A 24932-nucleotide genomic window follows, 5' to 3' on the forward strand; every position below is an offset into this window, starting at 1 on the left:
AAATGTCAATCAGTGTTTCCCAAAGCCCAAGATGACATTTTCAAACTACTAGAACCAATTAATCGATTATCTAAATAGTTGACAACTAATCGATGAATCATTGCAGCTCTGTACCAAATAACTCAATTTAATTTAATTCAAGAAATGTTTCCTGTTATAACAACATATCACTTTGTTACGTCTCAATTTTTCCCTTTGTTACACAAAATTAAGACATCCTGTTAAACCAAGAAATGTTTCTTATTGTAACAACATACAGACTTTTATGTTATAACATAATGATGTGGTAAATAAACTACAATATGTATGAAAGATATCTGGTTGATGCAGCATTGTATCAGCTAGAAAGAATGGCTGGTTTACATGATTTTCTTTCATGAGCTATGGGAGTATAATGGGAATGTGATTCCCAGAAGTTTTAGCCTGTTTATTTATTTTTTCTTCAGGCTGTAGTGTGAGAAACGTCATCTTTGATACAAACTGCAGGCTCTTACATTAGTATTCAGTATAAACAGATGTGACTACAGTTTTATTAAAGCTTGAAGCAGAAATTGTCTTGGACACATCAGTTGTCAAAAACCCCCAAACACACATTAAACTCTCATGAGCTTTATGGCAGTTCATTCAAGCGTGATGCCTCTTGTCAGAGGTGCACAACGTGTCTGGCTTGACGTCTATATTTCTAATTTCACTGGACCATCAGATCTGCTCCCAGGGGCGTTTCAGTCAGAGTGATGATGAGTTAGCTGAGAATTAAGGAAGACAGCTTTTCTGACGGTAGGATCTAAAGCAGTGTTACAAAAAGCTTGAACTTTTAAACTAAGCTTACAACCAAACATTGGCGCCTTTTTATAAATGGCTGAATCACAAGTAACCAGAGGAGTCACTTGACTTGGACTCGAGTCACAACTTCAATGACTTTAGACTCAACTTGACAACATAAAAAAAAGGTTGCAACTCCACTTGGACTTTAACAACAGTGACGTGTGACTTCACTTGGACTTGAACTGAACAAGCTGAATTTCTGTCTTTTGTTGTTTATTGCTGAATCTCCGAAAAGTGTTGTTTTTTTGTTGTGTGTTGTGTTGTTTGGTGAATATTATTGGGACTTTGATTATCCTACACTTAATTCCCTAAATCCACTTTGTTTGAACCAATCCGACAGCACCCAATCACGTTGCAGGAAAACCCCACAAAGAACTTACGTTACGCTACTGTTATTAAAATGGCATTACATTTGGTGAAGAGCAAATTATGATTTGTTTAGGACTCGAAACTCAAAGTTTAGGACTTGGGACTTACTTGACTTGTCATACTTGGCTTGGGACTTGAGTGCAAAGACTTGAGACTTTCTTGTGACTTGCAAAACAATGACTTGGTCCCACCTGTGCAAGATTCACAAAGACGAGCTCACATATCTTCATGAGGAGAAAAGAGAAAAGCCTGGTAAGTGTTTCACTCTGACAGTTAAACCTGCTCACATCCCACCTCGAACACTGTTTTGACAGAAGCAGCCGCTGCCAGAACCCACATCCCACCGTGCTTTCACCCAGCTGGGAAGCAGGACTGCAGATCCCCCTGTGATTAAACAACCACAGTGACCACACTAGTCCACTCTGGTCAGCATGACTTTAGGTGTGACATAACAAGAGGCCTGGTGGTCAGGAATTAGCCTCTGCAGAAAGTTATCTGCCCACACACGCCGTGACATAACCGTGACACACCGAGTCACTCGCCCTTTCACTCTATTGTTGACATCCTGTCCGCATACTGTGGTGGATGAGTCGGTATGGTCACGGGCTCAGAGAAGGATATGAATCTACGGAGGTCAAATGAGCCTCTGAGTAACCACTGAATCACTCACATGCTCCGTAGCTACTGTCAAGGAAGGAATGCTAAAAATTCGGTGACAATTTCCTAAACCAATTTGCAGTCATAAGAACGCCGTTTTTTTTTTTTTTTTTATCTCATGGCTCATTTCACTTAAGTGACTTTGAAATTCAGACAAAGCCTTTCTCTGTGTAGATTGGGACCATGCTGTCACATGACCTCTAAAGCGTGGAAATTCATTTGTAACCCCCACGCAATTGATGACTTACTGAAAGATAATCCCTTTATGAGTTAAATCAAGCATCTTTTTGTCTGCACGGCGCTTAGCGTGACCCCTCCGTCCGTTTGAAACACTCCCAACTCCTTGTAGACTCGACCCAACAGTCTGTTTTCCTGTTTTCACTCTACTCTCCTCTCCTTAAGAAGCTGCTAATGAAGTCACCCTGATTAAAAGCCATGTGTCTCTGCTCCACACTGCGTGAGTCAGAGCACACACAGGCAAATGAAGACCTAATTACCTCACTACAGACCGAAGCATTAATAGAATGTGAACTGATTGCCTCTGTGTGAGGCGGCGTTGGAAGTCTAATTGATTTCCCAGAAAAGAAACTTATGTTTTATATTACAAGTTTCCTGTTGGAGACGTATGACCCTGTACATCTTTTATTCCCTAATGCAAACGTTTATTTTATGACAAAACTAGCGATGTACTGATGTGATATACTAAATATTAAGAGATAGATTTAATAAGGTATATCCAGCCCTGTTCAATGGATCAGGTCCCGATGAACTACAGTTTCTTATTCTATGTCATCACAAAATATAAGGGAACAATTGTAAAAGCCTTCTTTAAAAACAATCCTTCTACAACTTCTGCAGTAGTTTAACTCGTTACAACAAATAGAAATCAGTATAAAAGAAAAACGTCTGCCTTCCTTGATAAAAAGTCAAAGATAGAGTGGTAAAGATGTGTTCATAAAAAAGAAGTTAACTACGACTCCCAAGGTGCATTTCAGCAAGAAACAATCCAATCACAGAGCTTTAAGTTCTTTAACGTGCACCGCTAACAGCGGGTAGAAGCTAAAGATGACGGTGTTGAGAAAACTGAAAACAAATCTGCAGTTTAAATCAATTCTGAATTAAATTCTGGGTCAATTTTGGATAAATTTGGCGATTATGACGTCATGTTTTGTTCCCTACTGCAGCAACAGAGCCCACCCAACATATAAAACTCAACCACCCGAACCTGACCTGACCCACAAACCGCTAACTTTGTGCATAATAGTAGCACAATTGTCAGGATTGAGACGGACTGAGCGCCACGAACGGGCAATGCAATAGTATATTTTAAATTGGAAAGAAGGAGCTGGATCATGATTGGGATTAGTCACTACCCTGAGTGAAGGCATCAGAATGAGTTCACTTTCCCACAAAATGAAAGTAGATTGATTTTGAAAGCCACAACTGAAAGACATGTAATTAAAAGTTGTTTTTTCCAGTGACCACAGTATTCAGAACAGCCAAACAGTTGTTGACATGAGGATCAACGGAGTGCTTTACTTATGAAAACACCACATCAGCCTTGTGGCATCCATCCTCTCTGTCCGAGCTTCCTCTGAACGCCTTTGACCGAGCCCGTAGACACATTACACCCAGAACGCACTGGCACCATCTCAAGTCTGTCATTGGTCTGCCTTTGGCTCCGTCTGTGGTCTGGAGCCAAGAATAATGTTGTTGACCTGCTGGAGGGACTGAAGTGGTGCGAATCATGTCTGTACAAACAGTTTTAGCGCTGGTGTCCCTTTCAGTCTTTGTCATCATTCAAAGGGGAAAACAATCCACTGTTAGAAACCATCTTCCCACTTTACCTCAACTTGAGCTCAAGTTGGTGATTTAGATCTCACAGAATAACTTTTGACAATTCCCGTAGGAGAAGTCGCAAGAACACATTTGCATTATTGTGGGATGTTTGTGTAGGTGGAAAGAGCAAGAGTGCAGGAAAATCGTTTCTTTTTACTGGAAGCACAACTTGTCTTGTAGCTGCTTTGTATTCAGGTCTATTTGCGGTTATTTTGGGTGAAAAGATGTCACCGTCTGCAACAGATTTGGTACTGATTGATGTTTTTTTTTTCTGTTGACACGTTACAAAAGGAGTATGTGATGTTGTGAGGATGGTGTGACAGACGTTACTGCTAATATCTTCACTTATTCATAGAAACTGAAATGATGGGATTATCCTAGCTCAGTGACCTAATGACAGTAAGCTCTCTCTAGGCACTTATTTCCATTAATTTTGCATGCATTTATATGTTTTTCTTGCATGTTGGTAAGAAACTCCATCCCCTCCAGAGGTCAGTTATGACATATCGTCCTTTCTGTTGTGTTTTATTGCCGTTGATATGGAGCTCGCCAAGTTTAGGAAGAATACAAACTATCGGCTGTAAAAACGTCCTCTTTAACTATGCATCTTTCTTACACAGACCAGGTGGATGAATACACGGTGCCTGGACATAAATCAGCTCTCAGTATTTTCCATATCCTGCTTCCTGCTGGCCCAACACAAAATGTCAAGCAAACACTGAAAGGTCTGATACTCGACTCGACCGACCCGAGTTCCTCGACGTGTCTGCGAGCAGGTCATTGTTATGAGGAAGTTCTTACAGATGCTAACTGATGGTGGTGTGTCCTCGTCTGACCTGTAGTTCCTGAGCCGGGCAGGTTAGCCAGTTCATAGACGGATAGAGTGGTGAACAGAAGACCAGCATTGCATTTTAAAACCCACATCTCTGGATGTGAAATGGTATCGTCGTTGTTCCTCAGTTTGACCTCTTTCTTTGTCCAGACAGCAGAGTTGAATAGGTTTTTCCACAGCGTCGGCCCATTTTAATGATTTGTTCAGCTCGGTGAGTCATATATGAAGGGCGAGTTCATTGCTGTAATCCAGTTGTTTGAGACGGGCTCTGCCGGTAGTAGAGTCTGTGTCCTTGGTCCTGATTCCCAAAAGAATCTTAATGGTGTGATGATCTTTGCCCACAGACTTATAATGGGACAGAGATCATCTTAACCTTAAAGGTTCTCTATATGATATCCAAACACTACTTAACTTAACTTTTGCAAAGGACTACCCTACATGCCTTGTCCATTACCCTTGTATGTTGTGAATGAAACGCATTGCAAACCGTGAGTCAACCTGTTTGTAGCCCGTTTGTACTCAAAGGTGTATGAATGCCAAGATAATGCAATGCATTTAGCGTGCAATAAGAACGCCTTTCTTGCGTTTGGCGCGTCATTTGTACGCCATGTAGTCTGTACCTACTGCAATGTAAACACGTAAATATGCTACGCTCAGAGCTGGTGACGTAGAATATAAAGTGAGAAAGACTGCTTATGGCGGGCGGGTGGGGAGGTGGATGGGCCCAACAAACACACAACCGGTGTTTTGTTTTGTAAGTTACGTTAATGACTTTTGTCATGTGTTTGTTAGTGAAGTTCGTGACATGTTTTCTGTTATTATTATGTTACATTTTTTCCGTACGTATTTTACTAAGTTTAAGTACTTATTTCAAGCCAAACCTTGACGTTTTTCCTAAACCTAACTAAGTGGTTTTGTTGCCTAAACTGCGGATGTTATCGTAGTTTTGTTGCATGGCGTACAAATGACACGTGAAAAGCTGTATAATGTTGTGCAATTTATACGCCCTCCTGTGAGAACGTGTTGGTCATTGAGTCATTTGTGTGTTGCTGTTTTGCTTTGCGAAGCTTTAACTTGCGAAGCTTTGACTTGCTGGTTGTAAAAGAGAACCGTGTCGTAATTGTTTTGTCTGTGTTGCATTGCAGCAACGCTACTAGCCAATCTTGGCCCACCCTGAAACAAAACGGAATGCTTTTGGAATTCAAGTCCAATTCAACGATGAATGAACTCCTCGCAGTCTGACCTGCAAAAGTGTGCATTAGGATTAGCCCAAAGCCCCACAACGTAGCCTGTTAGCTCGGTATTAGCCTTCTCCTAGCATGCTTGTCTGTTGGTAAACGGCGTTGGTGAAGGGTGGGGTCAGAGAGGGGTGTTTTCCCATTCCACAGACGCAGGGCTCGGGGCAGCTCTAAGTGATTCACTGAGGAATTTGTTTACTTGTGGCGGAGCTACAAATAACTACAGGGTTTATGTAGGGCGAAAAAACGACTTCCCCTCCAGGCAGGCATACAACATAAACAGAGCCGCGAGGGGAAATACTGGAGCGTCTTATTAAAGCACAACCACTACACATGTTCCACACGGCCACATGGATCCCATTACTCACTGAGGAGCTTTTTTTCTTTCCATCAGTTCTGCTGGCCCAAGCTCCTTCATCCCCACTCTGGCAATTTGTCTGACTCTGACTTGAATAGATCCTAAAACCATGTTATTAATCATCTGTCTCGGGCCAACGCTGTTTCAAACTATGTAAGAGGAAAAGCTTGCTCCGCGCGGTCCAGGCTGACCGTGTTTCAAGACAATGTTTGGCACGAGGCCACAGTCTCTTTGTGCTTGACCCACAAACAGATTATCCATACCTACAGTCGACTCAGAACTTGACTTTAAACGTCTAAACTGTGTATGATGTGTAATATGTGGCCTTTTCTTGCGTTTGCTTTCGTCTCACCACGTCTTCCTCTCTTTCCCCTTCAGGCATTTGGGAACGCCAAGACGGCCCACAATAACAACTCCAGTCGCTTTGGCAAGTTCATTCAGGTGAACTACCAGGAGAGCGGCACTGTGAGAGGGTAAGGAACCAGAGAGACGAATGCATTTCATTTTCCCCCAAAAAAATGATGTTTTGAAGTTAACCGTTTTATTGTATTATCTTTTTTCAGAGCTTATGTGGAGAAATACCTGCTTGAGAAGTCGAGGCTGGTCTATCAGGAGCACAATGAGCGGTGAGCGCTTCTCAGAGAAGCAGATTGTAATCACAGTCTTGCACCAAATTCACACCAGGCAGCGGTGAAGTATGGCTTGCTGCAATAATTACATTTTTCTGCAGTCGGGAGGCGTGTTGATGTGTGTCAGGCAGGAAGAAATTCTTTGTAACATACTGTAGGTCAACATGTCACAGAAGTAACAGGATCTGTACATTGATTGGCTGCGGGTCATCACTGGCCGCCCTTCGCTGCTAAAAGTCAAACTTCTCTTAACTTTTAGTTTGGCCGCACTTCGCCACAAAATCACATTGCATGGCAGCTCGCCGCAGGCCGCTGCTCTGGTGTGTATTTGGCATTACAAATGCAAAACTAAAGTACATGGTTTTGTTAAGCAGGTAGTGACACTAACCGTAGAGGCCGCTTCACTTCTGAGCAATGAAATGAAAGTTTTTAATGTATTATACGTGTAATGTATTATATCAACACTAATGTAAATATGAATTATGTCTATGTCAACTAGGTTGTGTCGATCTTGGCAATTTCCGCAGTCTTCTATGTTGAATCAATTTTACGTGACATTTGAACTGCACTTTATTCACTAACTTAAAAAATGGTGCCAGCAGCAAGTATGAAATAAATGGAGTTTGAATTTTGGCAACAACAAAAAAAAAAGTGCATCTGAGTGAATTTAACTCAGAAAGCCTGTTGTTTGAGTTTGCCAAAGTGTGATTCGTGGAATGAATTGAGCTCTTAAGTGGAGTTGACACTAATGTGTTGGACTGGCTGGACAATGTGGCGAGGGTTAACCTCACCACGGGGGGCTCACACTGGGCCCCCTGCGTTAGCCACCTCTTATTGAGATGGATTGCTGACTCTGGGACCGTAATAGCTTGTGTGTGTGTGTGTGTGTGTGTGTGTGTGTGTGTGTGTATTCATTCCAAGAGGACCGTGGTCACACAGCTGCTGCACGCTTTTGACCTTTAACCTTTATGCTGCAGCTAGATGCTGTCAGGGAAAAAGTGCACACACATGCACATACACGCTCGTACACACAAACAAACTGAGATAGCCTACCAGAGCTGTCGTGATTCTTTTTTCTAGTTTTTGCTTTTTGTTTTACCTGAATATGCTAAATGTAAGGATGTTAGGAAGCTAACTGTTTGTGTGATGCTTGTTCATTAGCTAACATGCTATCTGAAGGCATGCTAAAATAACCATTGTAGCCGACAGAAGATAGGCCCTTTTTATTTAGGTAGATTTATTATTTATTTAGTAGAAGGCTATCTCTCCATTTGTAGTTTTGTTTTGAGTTATGTGGATATAACTTTTAATCTTTTTTTATTATTATTATAGTGTTACTGTCTTCCTACTTTTGCTAACCTTAAACCATTTCCAGAAGCAAATATTTTTGTTCCAGATGTAGGCCCTACATGATAGTCTCATATAAAAACTAATTTGATTAGTTAACAATAAAGCTTGCATTTGTTATGAGTTTAAATTTAACTAACCATACGTGGAAATGCTCTTTTTGTTTTTAGAAACTACCATGTGTTTTACTACCTGCTGGCAGGAGCGAGTGAAGAAGACAGGAAAACCTTTCACCTCATGAAGCCTGAAGAATACCATTACCTCAGTCAGGTGGGACCCTCACAAATCAGACACTAATAATATACGGTTTATTTGTTAAATATATGAGATTAACAGGTAATCTTTCCTGGTTTTGTTTTACACTTGCTGTTTATGTTTGAGTTTTTATGTCTTTATGAGTTTTGCGTTGTTCTATGTGTTTGCCACAGTGTTCATTCATTTGTAGAGTTGTGTGTGTCTGTATTGGTGTCATCTACCAGTGGTTAGACCCAGCAAACCGAGCACAGTTACCTCTGTGTCTCTGCTAACAGGAAACCGAGAGAAATGAGGACACAAAGGAAACGCATTCCTCTGTCGGTGGCTTTCAACACCTTCTATATAGTCCCTCTCTCTGTCTCTCTGTCACACACACATACAAACAAGACTTGTCACTGTCTAATTCCTTCACTTTTCAAAGTGAAGTGTTTTATTTATAACATCTGTGTGTTTGTGTTCATTTGATTGTGTGTTAATGTACGTTTTGTGGGTGTCACTGCATGTGTGTGGGTTTTGCATACACTTTAGTCTCCATTTACCTTTGGACACATGCACTCACACATCCTCATCCCGACACCACCGCTGACAAACACACACACATAAAGACAAAAATAGTATTTGGCACTCGTCTCTGTTGCAAAAACAGGTTCCACATAACCCGTAAAACAAAGCCACAATAAACACATGCACACATTACAGGTATGGAATGTGGATGTTGTGTAAAATTGGTTGCGTCTCTTCCTCTGAGCTTTGACAGTCACGCCATGACAACCAGGGACCCGCTCGCCTCCTCCTAAATCCTTTACGCCTACGCAGAAGAGAGCAGGGAATTCCTTCCATTCCTCCCGGCCACTGACGTGCACATGCAAACACACAAACACACTTGCATACATAAATACATGCACACATTCTTGCACTATTTTCTTATTCTAACCTTCCCTTGTATCTCTCTTCCTCGATCTGTGTATTCTGTGGAGTTTACATAAAGAAAACCACAGCTAGAGCTCTTGCATGGATTTCACAACCCCTCCTGTCCACACAATCGACACGACTTGTTTACAAGCTACATAAACACGTTGCAGTTATGGCCTTTTCCCACCTTGTTCCTTAACTATCACTCATTCTGCATTTTGCTTTGAGAGCTTGCTTCTGCTAATCAGCCCATTAACCACAAATGTACATTTACCTGGCCTATGTTCAAAGCAAGTAGTAGGTTTGTAAGTTTATTTCCTCATTTTGTAGCAATCATTGGGTCTAATTCATTCAAATACAGAATGCAAATTATTTTGCAAAGACTTGAAACTTTCTTGAGATGCTTAAATATGAAACCAATCAGTTACAGCGAAGAATTTACTCAATATTTTATATTAGGGCTGTCAAAGTTACGCAAATTTGTTTTAACGCCACTAATTTCTTTAACGCAACTTGCAATTTTTAGGTTGTAGGTTGTAGCAGGGTCAGTTTTAAAGGTACAGTGAAGATACTCGCATCATATGAAACTAGAAAACTGAAGAATCCATCGGTACCAACCATGCCAATCTAGCTTGGAGAAGGAGGCTAAATAACACTCCAAAGTTACACTAAATTTTGGCGAGGAAAAACTGGCATGGCCATTTTCAAAGTGGTCTTTTGACCTCTGACCTCCAGATATGTGAATGAAAATGGGTTCTATGGGTACCCACGAGTCTCCCCTTTACAGACATGCCCACTTTATGATAATCACATGCAGTTTGGGGCAAGTCATAGTCAAGTCAGCACACTGACACACTGACAGCTGTTGTTGCCTGTTGGGCTGCAGTTTGCCATGTTATGATTTAAGCACATTTTTTATGCTAAATGCAGTACCTGTGAGGGTTTCTGGACAATATTTGTCATTGTTTTGTGTTGTTAATTGATTTCCAATAATAAATATATACATACATTTGCATAAAGCAAGCATTTTTGCCCACTCCCATGTTGATAAGAGTATTAAATACTTGACAAATCTCCCTTTAAGGTACATTTTGAACAGATAAAAATTGCGATTAAATAATTTAATCGATTGACAGCCCTATCATATACTGTATGTATATATATATATATATATGTATATGTATATATGTATATGTATATACTGTATGTATATATATATATATATATATGTATATATGTATATGTATGTATACATACATATACATATATATATATATATACATATATATATATATATATATATTGTGTGATACTGCAGTTATAAATTGTAAGAAAAACTCTTGAAGATGGTGCATTTAAGGACACACTGACTGAGTCTTACTGACTACTAAAATGCTTTGTGTTGATAAGATATGATGCTGAAAAATAATCTATAAAGGCATAGACGAGCAGACATTCATGTAAATCTGGTTATTTATTACAAATGTCACTTTTCAACAGCAGAGTCGGAAATCACAGATGGTGCTACCTTTCTAAACAGACCTGGAGAAGCATTTTAAAACAGTTCCCTGCTTACAAACTGGAACACCATGCAATGCAATTTAACATAAAACGGAGGTTGTACGCGGTGGTAGATTTCATATCTCAAGCAAGTTTTACGTGCAAGTTTATCATTGAATGTAGGAAATCAATCATAGAAACTCACGGTATGCTTTAAAAATGGTCAGCTGTAATGTAAAGTAAAGCAAGTCATTCATTCTGAATCCTTAATGTTTGTGCCTGCTACAAATCTGCAGCTTTTATTCCACCTTCTCATCCTGCTTTAACGACTTGATGTGTTCAATCATGACATGTGCTTATTGTTTAGCGTCTGTGAATGCGTTTTGTGTGCAAACATCTCTTTCATCAGTGTCTATGTGCTTTTGAATGTTTGACTTCTGTCTGACTGTGCTTACTTGATATGTGTCTGTATGTAATGAACAGAGCTATAAAGTTCAGCCATTGCTTGCGTCTTAACAGCACGTCCTTCCATTGCTGTTAGTTGCACATAAATCTGTGTTTAATTGTACAGCGTGTCTTCATTTGAATGCTGCTGTCTAACCGTAACCTCGCCCCTCTGTGAACTCTGCCTTAACATTTCCAGATGACAACAAAGTCAACCCACCAACTGCACTGGGACAGTTACTGTGATAGTGAACCGGTCAGTATCTGTGTGTGTGTGTGCCGTCCATGTGTCTGTGTGTGTCACTGGAGAAACCTCAACACAAGTAGATTTCCGGTCACCTGAGCACTTGCAGCTCAAGCCACACTTTCCCTGCACAGTTGCACACTCCCCTCCCTCATCCTCCTGCTCATTTAGTTGCTCTTTGGTTATTTCCTGGTTTGGTTTGGTTTGGGTGGTGTTTACTTCAGCTTTGTTTGTTTTTTGCTTTTCCCCCGTTGTGCTGCTCTGAGTTATGTTGGTATGTCTAGTCATATCCTGGTCTCTGTAGCTGCCTGTGTTGCTGTAACCTGTGTGACTTTTTTGATCATTGACAGTGCAGTGCGCTGAAGATGAGGTCCTCACTAAGTTACACAAACAAATATGGGCAATATTGAAGATTAAGAGTATTTGTAGCATCAAGTCTTTGACATTTATCAAGAATACAAAAATCTAAATAAGAAGTTCCACAAGTTGTGACTCTCTCAAGGCTTGAGACTCGACTCAGACTTGCCCTCTAAGGACTTACAACTTGACTTGGACTTGCCTTCTAGTCATAGACTTGCCCTGTATTCTGGTGGCTTTGAAGACTGCAATATAAAGTCCCCGTCAGAAAGGGCTGTCTAACAGCGAGGTAAAGCGGCTGCATAAGGAACACCACTGGGAAACTACAGAATGATATAAAAATCTAAAAAAAATTATAATAATGGACCTGCCCTTTATACTCACTTTCTAACTGAAAAAAACAGAAAGACCATGCATTACTCACAACAAAATCCGGCAACTGAAGTCCCAAATCCAAGCTATCTAAGGTTACTTTTCTCTTCTTCCCACTAACACTTGCGTAATTGACAATATTTAGAACTGTGGCGCGTGGCATCACCTCAGTTGCACATGATTGGTGGAACATACGTCAATCAATAAAACAACCAATCAGAGCCATAAAACATAAAACAGTCCTGGCCTTTTTTTTTACAGTACTGTAAGTTCCCTGAATAGAACATAATGCATTGCAGCCTCACAAGACATGTGAGTGTTTGAGTAATGGGCTGAGTTTTAGTCCCAGACGGGCTCCATTGTTCACTAGCTAGTTAGTGGCTGAGCTACAGTATGTAGCCCTCACCTCTCAATCACTGGATCTGATTCAAATCACACTCTGCAGTAGAAATACTCTGATTGAATAATGCCATTGATCAAAAAAGTCTTTTGGGATTTGTGGTGGGCATTAATGTTTCTGTTTATTAACTCATGTATGTAACAGTGCTCTTTGATTCTTGAGTTACATTTGATCAATTAATTAATTTTCCACTCTTTCCATCTCAGTTAAGTTAACTGTTTTTGAATGCTGATGATACTGTGAGATGCTTAGTATAGTTTATGTAAATTATGACATTAGTGAATAGAAAATACAAAAAAATATGCAGTGACCACTGTGATTAGCCCTGAAGGAAATATTATACCTTATTGATGTGTTTTAAAGGGATAATTTGGGTGTTTTGAAGTGGGGTTGTACGAGGTATGGGAGGAGGAGAAACAGACAGGAGTTACTACACTGAAGCAAAGCAATGTACTGCTGTTGACAGAGGCAGCAGCAAAACGTATTTTAGCCACCTAAAAGAAAGGCTCACCTAAAAAAATCAATATCAGTTTAAGTGTATGCTATATTTAAAATATTTTCGCCGGTTTACCTTGCTGTCAGACAGCTGTTTCTGACGGAGAACTAAAGTTGTATCCATCCATGCTCTCTTCAAAGCCACCAGACTCCATTGAAAAAAAACTGTAATTTGACCTCGCAGAATACGGGGGTTGCTGATCTACCGCTGCCTCGATTGGTTTGATTGTTTGTGCTATTGAGTGACTTTGGTGAATCCAAACTAACCAAAGTCAAACAATAACACAAAGAAACTAACCGATCAAGGCAGCGGTAGACCAGCAACTCCCATCTTCTGTCAGGTAAAATTACTATTTATTTCAATGGAGTCTGGCTGCTTTGGGGAGAACATAGAGAGTGGCTTCAGTTCCCCGTCAGAAACTCGGACTGTATAGCTGTCTCACGTCGGGGTAAAGCGGTGAAAATATTCGACATATAGTTTACACATAAATATATAGATTTTTTTTAGGTGAGCCTTTCTTTCAGGGGGCTAAAATACGTTTTGCTGCTGCCCCCGTCCACAGCATTACATTACTTTGCTCCCATACAGTAACTCCTGTCTGTTTCTCCAAACTGGAGGCATGCAGACCGTCATCTACTGTAGGTAACACACTGACTATGGATAAGTACCTCATACAACCCCACTTCAAAACACCCAAACTATCCCTATATTTTTAACATTTACAACATCTGTAATCCTCAAACACCTTTTTACTACATTGACAAAATGTTTTTATTGGAAAAAAGTTTAAGTTAGAGCTTATTTTGGTATCAAATGGAGATTTTCCTGCTATAGAAATGTAAAACCAGAGTCACTAATAGGTCAGTGTGAGTTTCTGCCATGAAAGCAGAGAATGAGGGAGGCAAGGAGAAGGAGGCACGTTGGTCTAAGTGTGAGTCTCGTGTTTGGAGTGTTTGTCTTCCTGAGGCCTCGGTATGTGATAATTATGGCAACCATAGTGGAATGAGCCCATAAAGCAAAGAGCAGAGCTCACATTACGGTGGGTGTAGATGTAGTGAACCACTGTGTAGTTATGTAGTTACATCAAAGCATGTGGTCCTAGTCGGGGAAACGCTCTTCCTCTTCTCATAAACAGCTAATCCAGATTTATCCACGAGTTTACTACTTCTCATGTGCATTTGTTTTCTAAGTAATATTTCTGCTACAGTAGTTTATGTTCACTATTTTAATGCCTTGTTTTTGTTTTGTTGGACTTTATGATTCTAGTCTTGTCAATACAGTGGTGCAGGGATGAAGTATTTTTGTAGGCCAACCGGGAAGTTAGCATCGCCCTGGTTCCCTCGACAAAAAGCCAGTGGGATTGTGTTTTGGATTATTCCAGAAAATAAGCTCTGTGGCAAACAAACGTTTATGATACCTACACGTTTTGTTCAGCAAGATAATCTCCACAAATGAACACCACTTCTATGATTTTTGAAGTGTAAATGCAATCGACAGAAGTAAAACATTATAAACGCTATAAACAAACAACAAACTACACCACGGTTGCGAGAAACGCGAGTATACACAACGAGGCTGTAAAGGAGGACGAGTCGGCGTGATCATTCTTAGTAGTCTCATTTAGCCATTTGTTAGTAACCGCCTTTTTTAAGACACGTAAAAGCTTCAAAATTCCCCAGTGGGATATTAACTGATGTATTTTCTGTCGTAGAACAAAACGTTAAAATCTCTTCAGCTTGTGTTAACCACAGACCTTATTTCAGGCATCTGACTAAAAGCCCTTTGACTTCCAGACGAGGGAACCAGAAGTGCTAAAATGCTAACTCATTTCCTGATTTTAGGACTCATTCCTGCTCTGCTCTATGAGATCTGCACTTCACGTGTATTACATGTTCTACGTAAGATGTGAACTTGGAAAAAGGCCACTTCAAAAATAAGCAATGCATAAGCAATCTGCCTGTGGAAAAAGTGAAAATTAGCTTGTTAAGATTTCTTGAAATAAGATGTAATATTTAGGGGTTTCAACATAAAAAGATATCAGCTGGGAAAACTCATATTAAGCTATATTTCACTAGTATTAGGAAGTGTTGCGTGACATAATAAGCCTGTAATGCTCAAAAGTTAGTATTTTTTCACTTAAAGGTGCTATTGATAACATTGATAACACTCAGTTACTTGATGTCGTATTTTCCCTCCCCTTTTCCATTGCATTCACTTCACAACAAGTCGTTGCCAGGCACTTAATCTCAGCCATTTATCTGTTTTTTCCACACTAACTGATGACCCAGAGATACCACGTAATACCAACATTGTTTTACTTTTACTGGGGTGGCAGTAGCTCAGTCTATATACTTGGCTTGGGACCAAGTACAGAGTGTGGATTGTTAGCTGAAGAGATGCTAGTGCTCCTGAGACCTGCTGAGGTGCCCATAAGCAAGGCACCAGCCCCCCAAACTGCTCCTCATACGAGGATGGGTGAAATGCAGATATTAAATTTCACTGTGTGCTGTGCTGTGTACAATGCAATGTGTGACAATAATGTTAATTTACAAACAAAACAAAATATTGTCTCACAAGCCTAATTAGAAGTGGGAACCAAACGTCAGATATCTTCCACAGAGATAAGGAAAACATTAATTTTGGACCCGCCAAATTTTTTTAATGATTAATTCACAATCATAATTTTTTTTTTTTTTTTTTCAAAAGCCATAGTTTTATTCAGCACCTTTCTAAACCTTTAAGATAATCAAGTCTGCATTGTCTTGCAGCTCTGCACACATCACTGTTGTTGCATCAAAACAACCTCCTAGTTTAGCTCATCATCCATCACTCAACACAGGAAAACCCATAAACTGCTGCTCCTCTCAGCTCTTTTACCTGCTCGCCAGTTTTCTGTGGATTGTTTTTAAACGGGGAAGCAGGGCCAGATTTTCCACTGCATGAGCAGAAGCTGCACACGCTGCTGACGCTCCGCACATCACTGTGATGAGTGTTTGACCCCCAAGCTTCTTAATGATAGCTTATTTTAGTCTGAGTCATTTGTTCTGTCTGCTTCAGGCCACTCTGCTGTTTTTTTGTTTCGCCTGCCAAGTAAACTAAAAAGCTATTTTAAGCGTCTTTGTTGGACACTCTGTAAACATTAAAAACATTTGGGCACTGTGTATGTCAACAGTCTTTAGTGTCTTGTCATTAGCTCTTTTGGCTTCCAGGCCGCCGTGTCGTAACAGCCGCTGTAAACCTGATGACACCCGGTTGCTGCTTTTTCTTTCTGCAGGACTGCTTCACAGTGGAAGGAGAAGACCTGAAGCACGACTTTGAGAGACTTCAGCTGGCCATGGAGATGGTGGGCTTCCTTCCTTCCACACGCAAACAGTGAGTGACACACACATGACCACCATAAGTGTGTGATCCACCTCATCCTCCACGCTAGGGCTGGGCAACTATTCAATATGATAATTTATCGGCTTTCAATGGAATCGTTTCATCATAAAATCATATATCGAGATATCATGATATCTATCATGTTAGTCGTCTAACATTCATAAGGTTTTGTTGACTAATGGATTAGTTGATTTATTTGACAGATCTGTAAAACTGAGTTTTTCCACAAAGAATCACACAAATGCACCACTTTAAATCTTGTGTTTACCAGAGATGTGTTCAAACGTTTCTCAGAAATAAGTAATTCAGCATGAAAAAGCATTAAAAACACATAATCCACTAAAGAAATCTAAGACCAAAACGGCCTGTTAGTCAACTAATTGACTAGCAGGCAGGCAGCTCTAGCAGTTACAGACAGTCCCACAGTATTTTTCCAGTGCAGCATCTCTTAAACGTTTCTTGAATTGTTGTTTAGGATCTTCTGCCTGTTGTCAGCCATCCTTTACCTGGGCAACATCCGCTACAAGAGGAAAACCTACAGGGACGACTCCATCGACATCTGTAACCCAGAGGTGCTGCCTGTCGTCTCAGAACTGCTGGAGGTACTGAAAAATAATGCTGCTGGGAGGTTTTATTGCCGCATATTCTTTAAATGTGTGTTTGTTTACTGTAGATCAACAAAAAGATGGCCTGTGTCAAAGTCTAACACGATGTGCCTGCTCCTATTGGGTTTCTTTTGTACTGCAAAACAACACAAAATAAAACAACACAGAAAATAGACTTTTCAGGATTTCATAATTACACAATATGACAGAAATTAATATAACATAAAACATGGTCTCCATGGTTTAAATATGAGCACTTTATGTGAAAGATACATTAGTTATCCACTGTAAATGATGTCATGCACACAAAGTGTGGATAAAAGTGTACACATACAGTATATACATTGCATTGAATGATGGCTTTATCACCTTTTCAGTGGAGATTTAACTCATTTCATTTTCTCTCTCGCTGTCGTGATCATCAGGTCAAAGAAGAGATGCTGTTTGAAGCTCTGACAACTCGGAAGACAATAACCGTTGGAGAGAAGCTGATTGTTCCTTACAAACTTTCCGAGGTGAGACTCAACTTAACGAACATTAAATATCAGATTAATGTGCAATATCAAGCATGGTCAATTTAGACATGTAGATACAGAAAAGACATTTAAATGAAGTCCCAGATGGTGAAATTCCTTACAGGTGTTCTCAAATGTTCTCAGAAGTCGACCAGGCAAAACGTCATTATTGTCCATGGTCTTACATTTTGTATAATTATTTTGGCATGTTCATAGAGAGAGGGACTTGAAGAGTAAAAATCAAAGTGCTGCTCTAGACTACTGCACAACCTAAACTTGATTCCCTCACTGGTTTCTCAAGTGTGCAGCATTCTGTAACTGGGCTAAAGATTCAGTGTTATACACTATAACTGGTTGTGAGACCTTGTTGAAAATCTTCTTTATTAACTTTCTCTCCTCTTCATCACTGTGCTAACATGCCTCAGTCAGCTCTTTGCAACAAGTCTTACTGTACTGTAGTATGGAATTAGAGTCAGACCTAAAGATACATGAGTTTTTGTATTAGTTGTAAGAGTTTAATTATAGTATCATTCTCAGTAGTGCGACTGAAGGCATTTTGCCAACTCAATAACGGCGCTGCAGCCTCGTCTCTTCGGTCTGACCCGGCCGTGTTTACAGGACAGCGTGCACCAGGGCCGGATCTCCTCCTGCTCTCTCTCTCTCTCTCCCTCTCTCTCTCTGCAGCTCTTTCAGTCTGTGGCCACACATGAACACACATGAACACACATGAACACACGGTCACACCAACACACACATGCACAGAGTCCTTCAGTGTGTTTAGAGAGACGGGAAGGCATTTCAAGTCCCTCTACAGTTTTCTCTGAAAACAAACACACGTCACGGTCTGCAGATGAGAGCCATCTGAGAGAGAGGAGGGAACAACAACATGGATACAGTGTCAGTTTTTATACGTGCACACAGATTTAGTTAACTTTTAAACTTGCCATGATGCCTGAATATTTCATATTCCACTGATGTTTAATATTTCTTGCACACATACAGTGAGTTATTTTGAAGGATTTTCTTATTTTCCAGTACAAATCGCCAACACCCAAAAGAAACTGTCTCAGCAGTATTTTACCACAAACTCTCCCTAAAAGATGTTGGCGTGTTACACGTTCAACCTCATAATGGGCCTGCTGGATATTTAGCAGCCTTTTTAAATGAACAAACTGTGATTGTTTTTGGGAGATCCCTGGGTGGTCTCTGTGTAAATATTGCTCTAACAGTCACAACAATCTCACTGCCTGTTAGCTGAAATCATACACTTGAAAACCTCAAAGAAATCTGAGCGTTTCTGTAACGACTTTTCCCCATTTGGTCAGAGTTATGAGGCTGTTTCCGTTTGAATGTTTTAAGTCCAACTTCCTCTGAATAATGAAAAGCTTATGGGCCATTAGACCGCAGTATGTACAGGGTTCAAAATAATATCTGTCCTGACTCATGGAAGGCTTATTTGGTCTGAGGTTGCTAAAAATAACCCTGTTAATTATTTAGAAACAAAGGAATTTTAACTTTGAGTAGCCACTTCATGGTGTGTTTTGTTTCTGAGGACCACGGCTCACCTTTGCTGCTGCAAGGTCAAATCTTTCCAGCGGATACGGGGATTAGAACGTTTTTTCTTAATAATTTGACAAGGAAGCTTTTGTCAAATAATCTCCCTGCTTATACAAAGAACTATTCCATATCTTCTTCTATATCTTACAAATATTTAATGTTTGTCATCTGATCATCATGCTAGTCTTCCCAGCAGCAGAGCCTTTAGTATAAACAGTCTATGTTTAGCCTATTAAAGCTAATATTTCCATTAGGCCATGACAGCAGCCTTGTCCACCAGAACTTGGCAGATCATACCGTTTGTGCCACACTCGATTGGTTTGGCAGATCCCATGAGTCAACCTGATGTGGTAATAACATTAGTAATGGCCCCGGGACGTCCTGCTGTGATACAATACAGTCTGCCAGCATGTCTGTGCCAAAGTTTCAGTAGAGAATAGGAATGTTTGAGTAGTACAGTTGTCTGGTTTCTCCTGTTTATCTGATTTTTACCTTTTAGGATTACCCTTTTATACATTTTGGTTTGTCTAGAAGGTAACCCACATTTGTGAAACTTTTGTGAGATGGTTAAGGTTAGACTTTGACCTTTATTGGTTAAGTTTAGAATAGGTCGTCGGGCAGAGAGTCTTGCAAGAGTTTTTGCAAGGTTTCGCAATTTGTGGGTTACCTTCTAGATACGACCACACCTTTTCCAGTAAGGGTTCTGAGTTCAGTGGTTGCTGACAGCACAGTGAGGATGTGATTTACACTCAAACTATAAATGTTTGGTTGTAAAGGAGAAATACAACTGTCTGCACATCTTGACTTCTTTTTAAATAACCTTTTTCAAGCTGAGCCAGTGTTGTCTGAGACATTTTGACCTCAATATAAATCTATTTTATTTTCTATCTTTAAATGCCTCCATTCACTGTGTCTTTTTTTCTTTATGTTGGACCTGTAAGAAAGTGCAGTGTAACAAGGCCGAGCTCTGATGTCTAATACAGATGTGTGCAGCGTTGAGCTTCAGAGGGCGACTCAGGAACGATGTCTGGAGTTGTATTGTAATGGATGACTCTTCAAACCTCTGGCTCTGCACAAATAAATGTCATTAGTTGGACATTTGGGGAATTATGCTTATTTGCTTTCTTGTTGAGGGTTAGATGAGAAAATCGATATCACAGTCACATCTGTACAGTCAATATGAAGCAAGAGACAGTAGTTGGTTAGCTTAGGTTGGGCAAAATATTATACATTAGTGTCTCTCCTATAACACTGTGCATGAAAAGAGTTGTATGCATCATACTTCTCCGTTCTTAATCAAACGTTGTAAAGTGAGGTATTCCCAGTGGGAGTAACACTAAAGAGATACTGTGTGTGTCTGTGTGTGTCTACCTGCAGGCTGGTACGGTGAGAGACTCCATGTCCAAGTCCCTGTACAGCGCTCTGTTTGACTGGATCGTCTTCAGGATCAACCACGCTCTGCTCAACATCAAGGACCTGGAGGAGACCACCAAGGTGGGCCGACACAAACACAGCGACTTTTACAATCACCTGTAAATCAGTTAAACCGCCTAAAGAACAAGCTGTAGTCTGAGAGATTCTCAAGCATGGGCAATCTCAACATAATAACTGTCACTTAACCACTTCCACTCCCTCCTCTTAGGCGTGGCAGGGGTCTTTAGGGGGAGATAGCAGGTCAACAGTAAATGTCACATAGAAGTGGTGTACATCATCTGAAAGCTGGGAACCTGAAGATTAATTTGAGATGCAGCTCAGCACTGTGTTACGTTGTTCTAGTCATAAATCTGTAATAAACATTGTGTTTTGTTACGTGCCTATTAAAGTGTTGAAGGTTTCAGAGTGTTTAAGGGCTTAGAACATATCGATGGAAGTATGTAATGTCAGTTGTTGCAGCAATCTTTGGGTTGATACCATTTGTTAAACAGATTTGGTGATAATTTAACCATTTTTAACCACTCAATAATTGACAAAAATGATCAATGATCCTTTCAAAATACCACATTAAGTCACCAAGACCTTGAGGAACACCATAGAAAAAGCCATGCTGTGATTTGGTATACAAAAAATTTGACATTTGGAGATTTCTGTAAGAATTTCATTTTTTGGCGATTGAATAGCGAGCACTTCTGTTCTGGAAACTGCTCAGAAACCCCCTTATTGTCAATCTACCTAGGAAAGCCATCCATCCTCTGAATGCTCTAGGTCTCTAGTTTGTGGCTGTAAAGTTTCATGAGGCTGTGATTATCCTAGAGGTCACCACAGGTCATTTTATACAGCGAGGTCAAGTTTCAAGAATGGTCTCACTTTGATGAAATGGCTACTATGGGGACTAACATCATCACACATGAATACAATTGGGCTCATTGGATCCACAAGAGTCTCAGCTTTACAACGATACACATTTATACAATTCTAAAACTATTTATGGGCCCCAGTAAGCAGAATTATTCAAATATGCCATTTTACAATAGGCTAAAAAAACACATTTGTATTGTAACTGCATGGTTTTTGCCCCAAACTGCATGTGATTATCATAAAGTGGGCATGTCTGTAAAGGGGAGACTCTTGGGTACCCATAGAACCCATTTTCATTCACATATCTTGAGGTCATAGGTCAAGGGACCCCTTTGAAAATGGCCATGCCAGTTTTTCCTCGCCAAAATTTAGCCCAGCTTTGGAGCGTTATTTAGCCTCCTTCCCGACAAGCTAGTATGACATGGTTGGTACCAATGGATTCCTTAGGTTTTATAGTTTCTAGTTTCAGTATCTTTTCTAACTAAAACTGAGCTTGCTGCAGTTGTCCTAGGGGAGTTTAAGAGGTTAAATTAATTTTAGTGTATTTATGAAACTCTCGTTGGACAACAATCACCTTCAAAGATTTATAACCCTCACTGACAGCACAGTGTCTGAGATTTTGATTTTTTTTTCATGTTGTGTTTGTCTGTCTTCCTCAGATCTTGTCCATTGGAGTGCTCGACATTTTCGGGTTTGAGGATTATGAGAACAACAGCTTCGAACAGTTCTGCATCAACTTTGCCAACGAACGTCTCCAGCACTACTTCAACCAGCACATCTTCAAGCTTGAACAAGTAAGACAACTAGATTTTCATCTTAGTCATTCTTTTTTCTCAAGCTCGATAAATCTTAGGAGCTGGCTTCTTGTTTCAGGCTTTGACTGGGAGCTGAACTTCTGAGCTACTGTTGTTTTAACATATTGTAGATCCACCCGCTTAAGTTCTTTGGCCGTGACCGTTTCCAAGGAAATCCGTCATGCTTATCCCACCACGCAGTGCACGTACATTACAATGACACTGGAACAATGGAGGAATTCTTCATCACATTATGCAACAGAGTTGCTGACAGTCGTATGACTCAGCTCACCCCCCCTGTGACCACCGTGACTGAGGATGTATGTTCTCTTAAGTGAGCCAATCCACTTCAAAGGGTTTTTTTAAAGTCACGATCTGTAAGATTTGCCCGTAAGTTAAACATTGTGTTTACCCCGAGATTAACTGAATCAGCCGACCTGCCCTGACATGTTTGTCGTGCTGTTCATGAATTACACCGAGACATGAAGGACTGTGTCCTCAAGTCTTTCCAGTTTTGTACAAAGGAAGTTGAAAGTGAAACGCAGAATTATTGTGCCGTTCATTAAGGGCCTGTCAGATTTGCCATGTTACGGTGGTTTGTTCATCATATGATCTGATGGACTTCGCAAGTAATGGCTCAAATTTTCAAAGCTTCATAAAGCAAACAAGTTGTCAAGCATGCATGTTTTAATGCAACCTCTGCAGGGAACAAATGTGAACATGACATCTATGCACACTTTATCCACATATGGTGTTTATATAGTTTAAACAATCTATAAATGTGGAGAAGTTTAAACACCCAGTCAGTCAGTACTTTGTTTGCCCCCAAACATTTCTTTTAACTAGCAAAAAGTGCGAAACATTTCTGAAGTGGCCGTTCTTTACTGTACTTTTAGTATGTCTGCTTGTGCTAGTACATATTGTGCTCTTTATCATAGCCCTCTGAGCTGATGTTTTGTCATTGAGTATCAGAAGGTTAAGAAGTCAGAGGGTTGAAACCCTGCAGTAAACAACCATTCGATCAGATAATGACAGAGTTGATGTCAACTCACTTCCTGATTTCCAATATATTGACCCCCACGAACACCCAGTGACTCTGCATGTGAACAGTAAATGTGTTGTCCTATTGATTTCTAATGTTTTCCATGGATCAAACTGCCACTACAATCACATTTTCTCTCAGACATCCTGGATACATATCAGGCCAATGACAGAATAAAATCCACATTTTAGTTAAAGTCTCAAAATGAACATGGTTTTGGAGTTTTGATATTATAACAGTTGATTAAAACTGCACCAAAGACTTGATCAGAGGAAACTGGAGAGCTTATGAATTCCTAATGGCCTACAGTCGGTACAGTATAGCATTAGTTGTGTGTGGAAAAATCAATGTGCACCACTGAGGAAGCCTGAAAATGATTCAACCAGGATAAGTTGACCAGGAACTGGCACACTACATGTTTCCGCTGAAGCCAGCTTCACACCCTCGTCTACGGTTACATACAGTACAGTATATTTCCATTCATCTGTCGGCCAGTGAGTCACTCTGTTGAGACCAGTTAGGCTAAATGCTTTGCTTAAGGGCATTTTCATGGTCATTTTAAGGGGGAATAGTACTTATTTTCTTATTTAGCTCTATTTTCTAACCTTTTCAAACAACCTCCTCTGCCAGTAATCATGTAGTTGAAAGACATGAAATGGAAGAAGTAAACATTAGTATGATAATATTTATATTTGAATACTACAGTATAATTAGCAGCTATTATCCAACTTGTACATCTGTTACCACGGTACCATTATGTTCCATCATAGAAAGGATTAAACTGCCTGGCAGTAAATAAGGTAGTTGAACTTATCTCCACCTTTACAAGCTGCAACACTAGTGATGCTCATACTTACTTTTACTTAAGTTATATTTTGAATGCAGGACTTTTACTTAAAAGTAAATACTCGTATTTTTACTCCGTGATATTTCTAGAACTGAGTAGTTCTTCCACCACTTCATCTAAAAAGGACAAAGAATATCCAGCAACATGTTTTGCACATAGATTCCCAACTCCATCTTGTCATCTGATCCTTGTGTACTGTTGGATATTAGAAAATACGCAGCATAGTTCCTACTTTGATAATGTTAACTGATGAATTTTATGTGGAAATGTATCACAATAGTTATTAATTAAGGTTTCAATGGAAAAATAAGTTTACAGGGATAGTTTGGGTGTTTTGAAGTGGGGTTGTATGAGGTACTTATTCATAGTATTACCTAAAGTAGATGACGTTCGGCACGTCCCCAGTTTGGAGAAACAGACAGAGGTTGCTGCTGTGGACGGGGCTGGAAGCAAAATGTATTTTAGCCACCTAAAAGAAAGGCTCACCTAAAAAAATCAATATCAGTTTAAGTGTACGCTATATTTAGAATATTTTCACAGCTTTACTTTGCCATCAGACAGCCCTTTCTGATAGGAAACTGAAGCCATTATCTATGCTCTTTTCTAAGCCAACAGGCTCCACTATAAAAAAAAATTACCTCATAGAACACGGGAGTTGCTAACCGATCAAGCAAAATTACTGTTTTTTTTTCAATGAGTCTGGTGGCTTTGGCAAGAACATACTGTAGATGAATACAACGGCTTCAGTTCCCCTCGGGAAAAGGCTGTCTGACGGCAAGGTAAAGCGGCTAAAATATTCTAAATATAGTGTACACTTGAACT

General features: G+C 40.1%; 1 protein-coding gene across 8 annotated transcripts in view; it reads left to right on the forward strand.

Annotated features, from left to right (window-relative positions):
* Positions 1 to 24932, forward strand: part of myo9aa (myosin IXAa) — a 133917-nt gene that overhangs the window by 64889 nt on the left and 44096 nt on the right. For 7 of the 8 annotated variants that reach the window (XM_037793190.1, XM_037793198.1, XM_037793205.1 and 4 more), the window contains exons 3-11: positions 6497 to 6591; positions 6682 to 6744; positions 8265 to 8364; positions 11405 to 11461; positions 16349 to 16446; positions 16931 to 17057; positions 17486 to 17575; positions 20510 to 20626; positions 22087 to 22221. In XM_037793190.1, coding sequence (XP_037649118.1) covers positions 6497 to 6591; positions 6682 to 6744; positions 8265 to 8364; positions 11405 to 11461; positions 16349 to 16446; positions 16931 to 17057; positions 17486 to 17575; positions 20510 to 20626; positions 22087 to 22221 — 882 coding nt within the window. The remainder of the gene's footprint in view (positions 1 to 6496; positions 6592 to 6681; positions 6745 to 8264; positions 8365 to 11404; positions 11462 to 16348; positions 16447 to 16930; positions 17058 to 17485; positions 17576 to 20509; positions 20627 to 22086; positions 22222 to 24932) is intronic. The other variant, XM_037793225.1, reaches the window with a different exon arrangement.

The sequence above is a fragment of the Sebastes umbrosus genome, chromosome 2 (assembly GCF_015220745.1).
Source record: "Sebastes umbrosus isolate fSebUmb1 chromosome 2, fSebUmb1.pri, whole genome shotgun sequence".
Lineage (NCBI taxonomy): Eukaryota > Metazoa > Chordata > Actinopteri > Perciformes > Sebastidae > Sebastes > Sebastes umbrosus.